At 43.1% G+C, this 12,264-nt stretch overlaps 1 protein-coding gene across 3 annotated transcripts in view; it reads left to right on the forward strand.

Moving 5' to 3' along the window:
- Positions 1-12,264, forward strand: part of RCC1L (RCC1 like) — a 50,929-nt gene that overhangs the window by 17,704 nt on the left and 20,961 nt on the right. For all 3 annotated transcript variants that reach the window (XM_088445906.1, XM_088445908.1, XM_088445909.1), the window contains exons 6-7: positions 109-160; positions 3,595-3,679. In XM_088445906.1, coding sequence (XP_088302032.1) covers positions 109-160; positions 3,595-3,679 — 137 coding nt within the window. The remainder of the gene's footprint in view (positions 1-108; positions 161-3,594; positions 3,680-12,264) is intronic.

Raw genomic sequence — 12,264 nt, forward strand, 5'->3', positions numbered from 1 at the left:
ATCCCAGGATAAAACGGCAATGATGGTGAAAAGTCCGACCTCTGACTTTTCAACTCAAATTGAATATGCCCCTAGGTCTCTTAACTATTTTGTGTCTCTTTCCACTAGTGAAAGCCAGTTGATTCACAGGGTTCGGAAGCTGGAGAGCAGAGTTGTTCAGGTATAGTAATTTTTGGCATGGTGCTGCCATCCACTACTCTTACTTTGTAAATGATTATATTTATTGAAACTAGTATATAGTACATGGCTTTGTGTAAATTTAAATGGCTACTAGGACACAACATGGCACATTCATTTCTAGTCTATTGCTTAGAACTTTGGGGTATATTTCCTAAATTGCGGGTTTTTAGAAGTGGAGTTGTTGCCCATAGCACCCAATCAGTTTCTAGCTATTGTCTTCTGGAAGGTGCTAGATAAATAAATAGAATCTGAATGGTTACTATGGTCAACAGCTCCACTTTTAAAAAAAAAATACACTTTACTAAATATATCCCTTATTGTTCATTAACAAGGTGCAGGCAAGATGGCTAATATAGACAATATTACAGGCTTTCAGATGTTTTGTAGTTTGTTAGAAATTATTATTTATCTGAGCTCACATTACATTACTTTTGGAACTAATGTTGGGGGAACGAACATTAACCTGCCAATTAGCCAGTCACTGTCCTACCATATATTGTCTGCTCTAGATATAAAATGGCATGATGATGGCACATTGTGAATAAAATTGTATACAAAACCGGGATCTGTTGTCTTTTGGACTCTGGAAAGGAGCCACTGGGCTGGTCTGGTCTGGTCTCCTAGACATATTTTAAGATAATTATCTGTATTAACAATCTTAGTAATTGGGTCTTTGCTTGCTCTGTCATACACCATGTGCCAGTACTCTGCCCTCTAGTATTCCATGCCCAATACTTTCCTGTAGATCATGGCTCCAAGCTATAATAATCCCTCTATCCTCCTCCCTTGATCTCTGTAGGCTGAGGAGACCTTCAATTACTGGAAACAATCTGTATTCCCTTTCAGGGGACTGTAACTGCTGTTAAAGATGTGATGTGAGCAATTCTAAAACTTGCAAATACCTGACAGTCTCAGGACCCTCAATTTGTGTCACTGACTGGCTGCTTTCCTCAGGTCTCCCCTAGATAAATTAATAACTGAACTATGCTCCCATATGCACTGCCTCCCCGTCCTGAGTCCAGTGGCAATTTGATTTCAAGCCTGCCAGAAACCCGGCTCCAAGCATGGTGATGCCAAGTGACTGCCATACTACACAACTTGGCTCTCCAAATAAGGTTCTAGTCTGCATATGCTTAAACCCTGAACCTTGAGGCTGCCTGTTTTTGAATGGGTCCTACAACACAGTGCATTGTGGGAGAACAGACAGGAAGTGTCTGATTTGAGGAGCGATGCTGCGATGGCGCCAACAATCACAACTAAAGGTAAGTAGGGGGGAGGACATGGAGGGGCAATGGGAGAGACATCGAGGGGGCAATGGACGAGAGACGGAGGGAGCAATAGCACAGTTCTTTACATTTTTTTTCTCGTTATTTTTTTAAAAAATGGACTGTTAGTAATTATTTTGGTTTAGGGTTGTCTTGAAAAAAAAATAAAAATATGGGTGACCATAAAGGTGCCTCAAGGGTGTCCGACCCACAAAAGAACTACTGTAGCACAAATTGCTAAAAATTTTAATTCTGGCTATAATAGAAAGGTGAAGAAATACAGGTGCTCAACTCCAAATTAACTGAATAAATACATTTGTGCAATGAAATAGAGTTTTTGGCATAATCTTGGCCAAGGTTATGGGCTTACCCACCACATCTGGGTAACCTCTGTCGGGTAGGTCCCTAACATACTAGGATTCAAATCCAGAGCGCAGGACACCTTCAAACTGGCCCAGCTAAGCCGCCCCAGGGCACCGCCATAGTTAAAAAAGTGCAGTGTAAAAGAGATAGTTAAGAGCAGCTGCTGCTGCATGTAAAGAATGAAAATAAAAGTGAGGTACATGTATAATAAACAAACAGTGAAGGGTTAAAATGTGTTATAAAAGAAAAGTGTTATAATGCAGTGACCTGAAACAGATCAACCAAAGCAATCCAGGGGAACCCACGCCCCCAAAATGAACCAAAGCTGCACTACAGTCTAAATATTTGCAGGACTTACCTATATTGTGCCTCTGACTTGTGTGCATATTACTATGCCAGACTCCATGCTCTAACCAATGTAGTAAGGGTGCTAGTCTGAGTGGAAAGTGTCTCAGGCTTTCCAGGTGTGCAAAGCAATGGATTTATATAGGAAATGGACCTCAGACTGCACACCTAGAACATATATATACATAATTGGATGTGCTACCTCTGGAGACAATTGATATATGCACAAAAAGAAGAAATACAGGTGCTCAACTCCAAATTAACTATATTAATAATAGAAAGGTGTCAGAATACACAGTGCATAGCTGCAGGCAGGTCAAAGTGTCCCTGCTGCTCCCTGTCCACCACGGAGAACGCCTGCAATGGGCATGTGAGCATTAGGACCATGGAAGAAGGTGGCCTGGTCTAATGAATCGCGTTTTCTTTTACGTCATGTGCTGGGTGCGTGTGCGTCATTTATCTGGGAAGAGATGGTATCAGGATGCACTATGGGGAAGAAAGCAAGCCAGCAAAGGCAGTGTGATGCTATGTGCAATGTTCTGCTGGGAAACTGTGGGTCCCGGAGTTCATTTGGATGTTAAGCTGGGTACACATCAGAACGATGTAATGAATGGCGGAACAAGCACTCGTTCTGTCGTTTATTACACTGCATGACGCCGGATGTGATATCGCCAGGTTTGATGTGCAGCACATCAAACCTAACGATATCACATGCGACTGCGAGCATACACACAACATGATATGATTTGGCCAAATTATAATGACATTGTCTCAGTGTGTATCCAGCTTTAGAAACGTACCACCTACCTAAATATTATTGCAGACCAAGTACACCACTTCATGGCAATGGTATTCCCTGATGGCAGTGGCCTCTTTCAGCGGTAAATGCTCCCTGCCACACTGCTAAAATTGTTCAGGAATGGTTTGAGGAACATGAGTTCAAGGTGATGACTTGGCCTCCAAATTCCCCAGATCTCAATCTGATCGAGTATCTGTTGTATGTGCTGTAAAAATAAGGCAGAGCCATGGAGGCCCCACCTCGCAACTTACAGAACTTAAAGGATCCGCTGATAACATATTGGTGCCAGATCTGTAACTAAATAATAAAATAATTAAATTGCTCATTTCATTATAAAATATTGAGCTTAAATTTTATGTCTGAAACTTACATATTTGTCCTAGCTGGTAAATCTTCTGAACCTTAGCATGCCACTTAAATCTGTTCCGAGAGATGCGCCTGGTGTGTGTGGCAGGACTTGTTGACTTCTGAAATAGTATTTATCCATTTTTGTGACAGATTGCATTGTGTTAGTGCTGTGTTTTTTTGTTTTTGTTTTTTTTTCTTAAAGTATAGAGCAATGTTTTCACCTTTTCCTTTCCTTTCAAAGAACTTTTGTGCAGCTAGCTTCTGTTAATGCTGTCTTTCTCGTTGTGTTTGCAGGTTGCATGTGGCCAAGATCATAGTCTGTTCAGGACAGAGCGAGGAGAGCTGTATGCATGTGGTTGGGGAGCCGATGGGCAAACAGGTCACTTTCAAATTGGATTAGATCCTTTATTAACATATTTTTATTTGCATATGATCTGTAGTTCTATACTTCTATTTAGCTGTTTAGACACATTAAGAAGAGCGTTTAGAACTAAGCGCCTGATTCAGAGCCGCTCGCACGATGTGTATGCAAATTGCGTAGGCAGTGCTATCGCACAGCAATGCATTAGCACGCCCAGTATTTCTTAGAAATCGATCACCTAGTGTATGCAGACATCCACCAGCCTGTTTTAAGACACCCACTTGTGCACATCATGTCCAGGAAGTGTATGCAACCATCGGTACATCGGGTAACATTGGACCCGATCGCAGCGCTTGAGGTTGACCATACCCTGCTGCATGCACTGCGAGCAGTTCAGTGTAAAAACCAGCCAGGTGACGTGTACTATGATGCTGTCTTATTATTATGCACACCTGTAAAACGCTGTTGAGAAGCTCAGGCACGCCTGCGTTTGCACCTCCACTCCCCCGGTTTTAATGTCCAGCCCCTGTTACCACCTACAAACAGCTTCCCCTGTCACTCACTCTGCTGGGCTGTCTATGGGCAGTGACCGAATGCTTTGTGAACTTTCGCTAAGGTATGCGCAGGTGCACTGTGATACATACGCATGCGCACAATGCATACACACTGCATACCATCGATAGCAGCGAGAGTATGCATCTTAGCGAGCGAGTCTGAATCGGGCCCTAAGACCCATAGAAGAATATAAATATATTTGTGGAAAAAAAACACCTCCACGGCAAGTGAGTCTGATAATGTGGCACTGATATGAGCAAAGTGGCGAAATTACGCAGGAGTCCTCCGCCTTTTTGCCTTGTGTCAATTTGCAATGCTACAACGTCTGCTTTTAATTTATCTTTACATACTCTGGGCCTGATTCATTATGGATCGCAACAGCGCACGCAGTTGGCTAACTGTTGCGTACTGCGCATGCGTATGCATCACAGTGTGCGAAGACTACACTGAGAACGCACTGCGATTACACAGAGCAGAGTGACAGGTAGATAACATTTGGGGGGTGGTGACGGGGGAGTGGTTGAAGAAACTCAGGCGTGCCTGTCCATTTAAACGCCGTTACATGGGTGTGCATAAATTAGCCATTGCCACGGCATATGCAGCTTGATTACTTACTTGGAAATTGCTAACCTCATTGCAAACAGTAAGGTCAGGGCTGCTGTAATTTTTATAGCAGTAGTGGGAGGCAGTGGGAGTGTCTATGCTGGAAGTGCGACGGCATTACGATAGCATTCCATTAGCATATTTTTACAGCAGACCTGCGTGCGAGTATGGAGCTGCGGTCGCAATAGCAATCCGTAATTAATCAGGCAGAGTGTGCAATAAGTGGTGGTTACAGTATTTGAATAGAGCTTAGGCCAAGTTATTTCATTCTGATCTGTCGTGTGGCCGCGGTAGAACTGGTAAAATGAATGGCCAACTTGAGAAGGCAAAATGTGCAGTTTTCTGTATACATGCACAGTGAGGTGAGCATTCTGTGGATTAATTTTGTAGGTTATCTTGTTAATGTTACAAGCTAAACAGAACAACTCCTCCAAGCTATATCCATAAATCGGAAACTGGGTGGAATAAGCTATGCTTTGGTCTATGTACATGACTGTTACCAACTCATGTTCTGTGAATGCCAATAACGAAACATTTCAGAGTAAAACACAAACTATACTGTATAAGTTCCGCTTAGTTCCTTTAATTTCTTCCTTAGTTACTAGATTTAAAGCTCCATTAAGTTTTTTTTTTTGGCTGCTTTAAATGTAGCTGCTATATGGCCAGAATTGCGCTGGGACCAGCAAATCGGAGACTATTACATTTGGGCCTAAATGTCCATGTAGCCTTATGTACATGCAGAGTAGAGGACCATTGTTTCTATTTCAGGGTCCACAGGGATACCATGGGGATATTATGGTTGGAGAGATTCAGGCACCAAACAGTTAAAGCTTCAGCTCCCAGGATGCCTCAGGTCCTCCTCTATATACCCCGCCCCTGGCCACAGGCTTTCAGTTGTTCATTTGATGCAGCAGGATCAAAACGCACCTTTGTAACAGGGGACTGCTCAGGCAGTCCTAAGCTTTTATTTTATGTTTTTTGGGTTGGCAGTACTAAGCGTCTGAATTAAGATACATGTAGTGCGACTCCATCTACTTCTGTTGGGCCGCAACATCAGTACTGGGCTGGTGATTCCGACGGGTCGCGGCTGAGCTTGCTAGCAGCAATGCTGCAAGCCGGACTGCAACTGGATGCATGGAGATATCAGGTAAGGCGATTCCTTGCTTACAGGGAATCGCGCTTGGCAGTCCTTGCTTCTGGTGTCAGAGACACACCAGAAGCTGCTGCAGTCAGGGCCCGGGATTGTCCACGTCCTCACTACACCACCGGGCCTTATTGTCTGACATCGGGGATCGGCAGCAGACGCTTCTGCTGCCACAAGGCCAACCCAGCTGGTTAACGCAGCTTAAGGGAGGTAGGTGCTCCACCGACAGCTCCTCCCACGTCCCAGACGCACTCCCTATGAAGGGTTTCATGCATCTGGGTTGCTCCACCTACCCTCCACGTGTATATGAGATGTTTCATGGTCCACGCTCAGTGCGCTCTGTAGCTGTTGGTCTCAGGAGGGTTTGGGTCAGACTCCCTGTATACCTCTCCCTTGGTTAAGGTAGATAGTGCTCTATAGCCTACCATTTGTGTTTGTGTAGTTGATTTAGAGCCGATTGTTATTATATTACATATGCATTGTTTGTGGCTGTTTGCTAGCTGTTGTATTGATACTCTTTTATTTCTCCTTCATCCACTAGGGGACACTGGAGCTTCATGACAGTGGGGTATAGACGGTGGGTTGAGTTGAGCCCGGCACTTTAAAAATCTAAAAGTGTGACTGGCTCCTCCCCCTCTATGCCCCATCAGCCCCAGTTTTGAGAATGTGCCCGAGTAGAGCCGGTGCACAGGGGGCTGTCTCCAGCCCTTTTTTTTTTTTTTTTTTTTTTTTGCATTCTGTTTTTATTAGAGGTTTCAAACAAAGAACGTACATCATACAGAAGCAAAACATTATCAACGTGTACGTGTCCAAATGTACGCAAATTAGAAACCACTTTTTTACATTTCAATAAACACATCACACAGTATAAAGAAGGTAAAGTAAAAAGAAAAACTATATACTAAGTAACAAAAAATGGGGGAACAGGGAAGGGTCTTCATGTTTTAAAAGTAAGTGGTTAGCCAATATAAAGAAGCTGCAGTCTATATTACGGGGTAATTACGGCTGGAAACATATAATTTCTATATTCCATAGAGTTTTTGTATTCCAACCACGGAAGCCAAGTATTAGTGAGAATAAAAGGGCTATTGATGGAGAGGGTTGAAGAGTCTTCCATTGACATGTAGTAATCGAGTCTTTGGAGCCAGTCCCTACGTGTGGGCGGGTTACAAGAGTTCCAAAGAATTGGAATGACAGCTCTTGCGGCATTACTCAAATGGCGCAGCAAGGACTTTTTGTAGTATCCCAGTGAGGACTCAGAATAATTTATTAACCAAAATGCTGGATCAGTGGGGACAGGCGCGCCTAAAATTTGTTGTGAAACGGAAATGACCTCCAACCAATATTTAGATAGCTGTGGACAGTCCCACCATATATGTAGTAATGACCCTGGAGCCCTAAGACATCTCCAGCAACAGTTGGATTTTGTTGGGAACATGGCATGTAATAGTGTAGGGTGTCTATACCATCTCATCAAAATTTTGTATTGCGTTTCCTTGATAATTGAGCAAGTTGAGCTGCAGTGTGCCTTGAGAAATATTGTTTGCCATTCTTGCTCTGTGAGGGTAATGCCTAAATCTAATTCCCATTTTTTAGCCCAAGGAGGTATGATACAGGAAGGGTTGTTAAGGAGTATCTGGTAGATAGCAGAAATTGTGTGGGATGGATCGGTTGGTGAAATGCAAAGTTTTTCGAAAGCAGTGAGATCTCGACTAGAAACATTCATTCTACCCGCAGAGGACAGGTAATGGCGAACTTGCAGGTATTTCCAAAAATCTGAATGAGGTATTGACCACCTTTCCTGGATATCAAGAAATGCTTTGATACCTGACTTAGTCACCAGCTGGCCAGTCCGAAAAAGGCCTTCCCGCACCCAGTTAGGGAATTGATTAAAATCAATACCAGGGGGAAAATCCGGGTTAGCCAAAAAAGAAGTAAGAGGTCCAAAGCGTGAAGAAATATAAGGGAGATTTCTTAAAGAATTCCACACCGAAAGGGAAGGAGAAATTGTTGGATGATGGAAATCTAGTTTAGGAATGGAAGGAAGCCAAGGTGTTATTTCAGGGGGAAATTTCATGAAGCGACCTTCAAGGGCAACCCATTGCTTCACCTCTCTATATCTAGTCCACTCAAGAATTCTATTAAGGTGGATAGTGTGATAGTATGCTTTGATATCTGGGAGTTGGAGACCACCCAGTTGTTTTGGTCGAGTTAGAAGAGTACGTTTAATCCTAGGTTGTTTCCTAGACCAAATAAATTGCTGAATTAAGACATTTAGCGAACGGAACCAGGAATCTGGAATCTGAATGGGCAAAGACTGAAAGAGGTAAAGCAATTTAGGAAGCGTATTCATCTTCACCACGCTTATTCTACCCAGCCAAGAAAGTTGTTTCAAATGCCAATGGGAATAGTCCATTCGAATGGAGGAGAGGATGGGAGAAAAATTAATATTAAAGAGATGCGACATGTTTTTAGGAATTTTAACCCCTAGATAGGTAATATGAGAAGGGTGCCAAGGGAATGGGAAAGCCGACTGCAAACCCGAAACTACAGAAGCATGCGCAGACAGATTTAAGGCCCAAGATTTTGTGAAGTTAATTTTAAAGTTGGACAACTTTCCAAAACGGTCAAACTCATGCATCAAGTGAGGCAGAGACGTCACCGGGTGGGAAACAGTAGCCAATAGGTCATCCGCAAAAAGAGCCAGTTTGTGTTCCTGTTCACCTACCATAATCCCAGAAATAAGTGGATTGGCGCGTATAGATCCGGCCAGAGCCTCCATGCAAAGGATGAAAATCAATGGCGACAGAGGGCAGCCTTGTCGCGTGCCATTGTGTATGGAGAAAGATCCAGACAGCTCACCATTGACCCTCACCCTCGCCGAAGGACAGGAATAAAGGGCCAGAATTCTATGCAGTGTCACGGGACCCAATCCCATGTGTACCAGCACAGACCTCATAAAAGACCAATTAATTCTATCAAACGCTTTTTCAGCGTCGGTGGAGAGTAGGATAATAGGGATCTTTGATTGAGTAGTAGCAAAGTGTACCAAATTGAGGACTTTTGTGGTATTATCACGTGCCTCCCTTCCCTTAACAAATCCGACTTGGTCAGTATGTATCAGCTGAGGAATGAGGGGGTTTAGCCTATTAGCTATTAGCTTGGCATATAATTTAAGGTCCATATTTAATAATGAAATGGGTCTGTAGCTCGAACACAGGGAGGGGTCCTTACCAGCTTTGGGGATGACTGAGATGTGTGCCTCTAGGAATTGTTTAGAAAATTGCGATTCCACTGAGATATGGTTGAAAGCCTTCAACATCATAGGGATTAGTTTATTCTGGAAACTCTTGTAATAACCTATGGTTAAGCCGTCAGGGCCAGGGCACTTTCCCGTAGGTGAAGAGGCTAATGCTAACTCTAGCTCACGCACAGAGAATGGAACCTCCAACGCCAGCTTATCTAGAGGTGAGATAGTAGGAAAGGAAATGGAAGCCAAATAATCAAGAACGTTTTGTGAAGTAAGAGGATTAGAGGATACAGGATTAGTATTAGGTAGGTTATAAAGAGAAGAATAATATTGTTGGAAGCATTCTGCAAGTTTAGAGGTTTCAACTTGAGGCCTTCCCCCACTATCCTTAAGTGTGTGTATGAATCCACATGCTCGCTGGGCTCTCAGCGCTCTAGCCAAAAGACGTCCCGGCTTATTACCCCAGTGATAAAAGCGACTTCTACACTTTTTAACGGACAACTGTATGTTGTTCGAAAGTAATTTGCTAAGAATATTACGAGATTCCATAAGCTTATGATAGTCCTCTTTAGACATGGTTTGTTTATGCGACGCCTCTAGTAATTTAATTTGTTGTAAAAGGGTCGAAATCTGTGCGGATTTTTGTTTTTTAATATAGGAGCCCAATTGTATAAGCTTACCACGGATAACGCACTTGTGCGCTTCCCATATTGAGATTGGGGAAGTTTCTGGTAAGTCGTTGTGGGTAATATAGTCAGATAGCGCAGTATCGATTTCGGCTTTACAGTATGTGTCCTGTAAGAGGGATTCATTTAATCGCCACGTCCATTGTTTAGAGGAAAAATGTGGAAGGATCAACGTCAATGAGACCGGAGCGTGATCTGACCATGTTATTGGCCCAATGTCAGCTTCAGCGAGCATGTGGAGGTGTCTATGGCTGAGGAATAGATAGTCCAGGCGAGAGTATGTGTTGTGAGGATGGGAATAAAAGGAGTAGTTACGGCCCGTGGGATATAATGTCCTCCAGGAGTCTGCCAGTTGGTAATTATGAAACAAAGTCTTGACTTTTTTGTACTTAGCAAGGGGATACCTAGGCGCATCCTTAGATATATCTAGTGAGGGGTCTAAGGACCAGTTAAGATCTCCTCCCAAAACAACAATACCCTGAAGTAGGGGGTCAACCATATCCATTGCAGACCGGAGAAAATCATATTGGCCCTTGTTGGGGGCATAAATATTGATGAAAGTGAAGACCTGATTATATATGTGGCATGTAAGTAAGAGGAGTCTACCCGGAATCAATCTATGTATGTTTACATCAGAAATGGGGAGTTTGCGTGAGAAAATAATTGCGACGCCTTTCGACTTCCCCTCTGGGTTATTATTATAATAGGCAGCAGAATAATGTCTATCACACAAAGACTGAGGGCGCGCTGCAATTTTAAAATGTGTTTCCTGAACCAGTGCTACATCAACTCTATTTGCCCATAGAGCGCGCAACATTTGAGAACGCTTTTCTGGAGAATTTAATCCTCGGGCATTGACGGAGGAGATTAAAATTTTAGTAGGCAGGGACATTATGGATGGCAAAAAAATAATGGCATTCAAAGACCCAAGGGAAAAAAAAAGAAAAAACAAATAAAGAAAAAAAAAAGAAAACAACATTGAAAAACAGACATTAACAAGATATGCAAGATAAACAATACTGAAAAACCCGCGACTGAAACCACGGAACAACAATTATGGTCCGAAGTCTCAGTAGTAATATACATTAAGCGGGTGAGGGGGCACAGGGGATTGGTGTCAACTTCAACCTCAAAAGGTTAGCAAGGTATAAAACTCTAGATATAAACATCAAGACATATTAAAGTTTAGTGAACATTACATTATGGGAAAATATAACACTGTCAATATTAAATATAAATTAGCTCTCTATAGTGAACACTATCCTAGAAAAGGGAAATGGAAATACACAATCAGGTAACTTCTGCTGCGGAATGATCTGGGGAAAACCTGTTTCGACGTTGAGGATTCCTGACCGTCTGCCAAGAGGAAGGCCGTGATTCAGTTGAGGGCAAGTCCCATTGAGCTAATGGTTCTTTCCAATCAGGAGTTTCAATTTTCGGAAGGCCCAGAGCAGAACAAAAGGATAATAGGTCAGAGGGGTTATAGAGAGTGTGCGATTTGCCCGAGAGAGTCACCTGCAGGTGGAAGGGGAATCCCCATCTGTACTTTAATTGGCGTTTGCGCAACTCATCAGTCAGTGGGCGTAGAGCTCGGCGCTGTTGCAGAGTGTGCCACGATAAGTCCTGAAAGATGTGAATAACATCGCCATTAAAATCCACACCATCTAGTTGCCTGACTTTCCGCATTATTTCCTCTTTTTGGGCAAAGTAGTGTAATCGGCAGATTACATCTCTCGGGCGGTCGGATGAGGAGCCACGCGGCCGCAAAGCTCGATGTACTCGGTCAAATTGTAGCTTGTCGTTTGGGTTATTGCCGAGAATTTCATTGAAAATCTTTGTTAAAGCATCGATTAAGTTTGAGGGGAGGACATCCTCAGGCAAGCCCCTGACGCGTATGTTGTTTCTTCGGCCACGATTGTCCAAGTCTTCCATTCTGGTTTTAAGCGAGAGTAGTTCCCTTGATTGTTGGGCAACTATTGTTGTCAACTTAGACAAAGAGGAATCTGTGTGTTCTTGACTATCTTCTAGGGACGTAAGGCGGTCCGACAGTAAAGAAAGATCTTGCTTAACAGACGCCAATTCCTGACGAAGAGTATTTTGGATGTCTGACTTTGTCGGTAATGTCTTGACGTATGTCAGAAGTTCTTGTATGTCATTGTTGGACTTCGCAGAGGATTGCATTGCTGGGGTCTCCATTGACATAGGGCTAGGAGGATTTGATGGATCTGGTGAAGATGCTATTGAGTCAGAGATAGAGTCTTGTTTAGCAGGAGTTGGCAAGAGAAATGGACGTAGGTCAGATTGAGATGGTTCTGTTCTAGGATGAGGAGTCTCTTTCTTGTGAGCAGATTTCCCGGTTTTGCCC

Source organism: Taudactylus pleione, unplaced genomic scaffold (assembly GCF_031769625.1).
Source record: "Taudactylus pleione unplaced genomic scaffold, aTauple2 ptg000391l, whole genome shotgun sequence".
Taxonomy (NCBI): domain Eukaryota; kingdom Metazoa; phylum Chordata; class Amphibia; order Anura; family Myobatrachidae; genus Taudactylus; species Taudactylus pleione.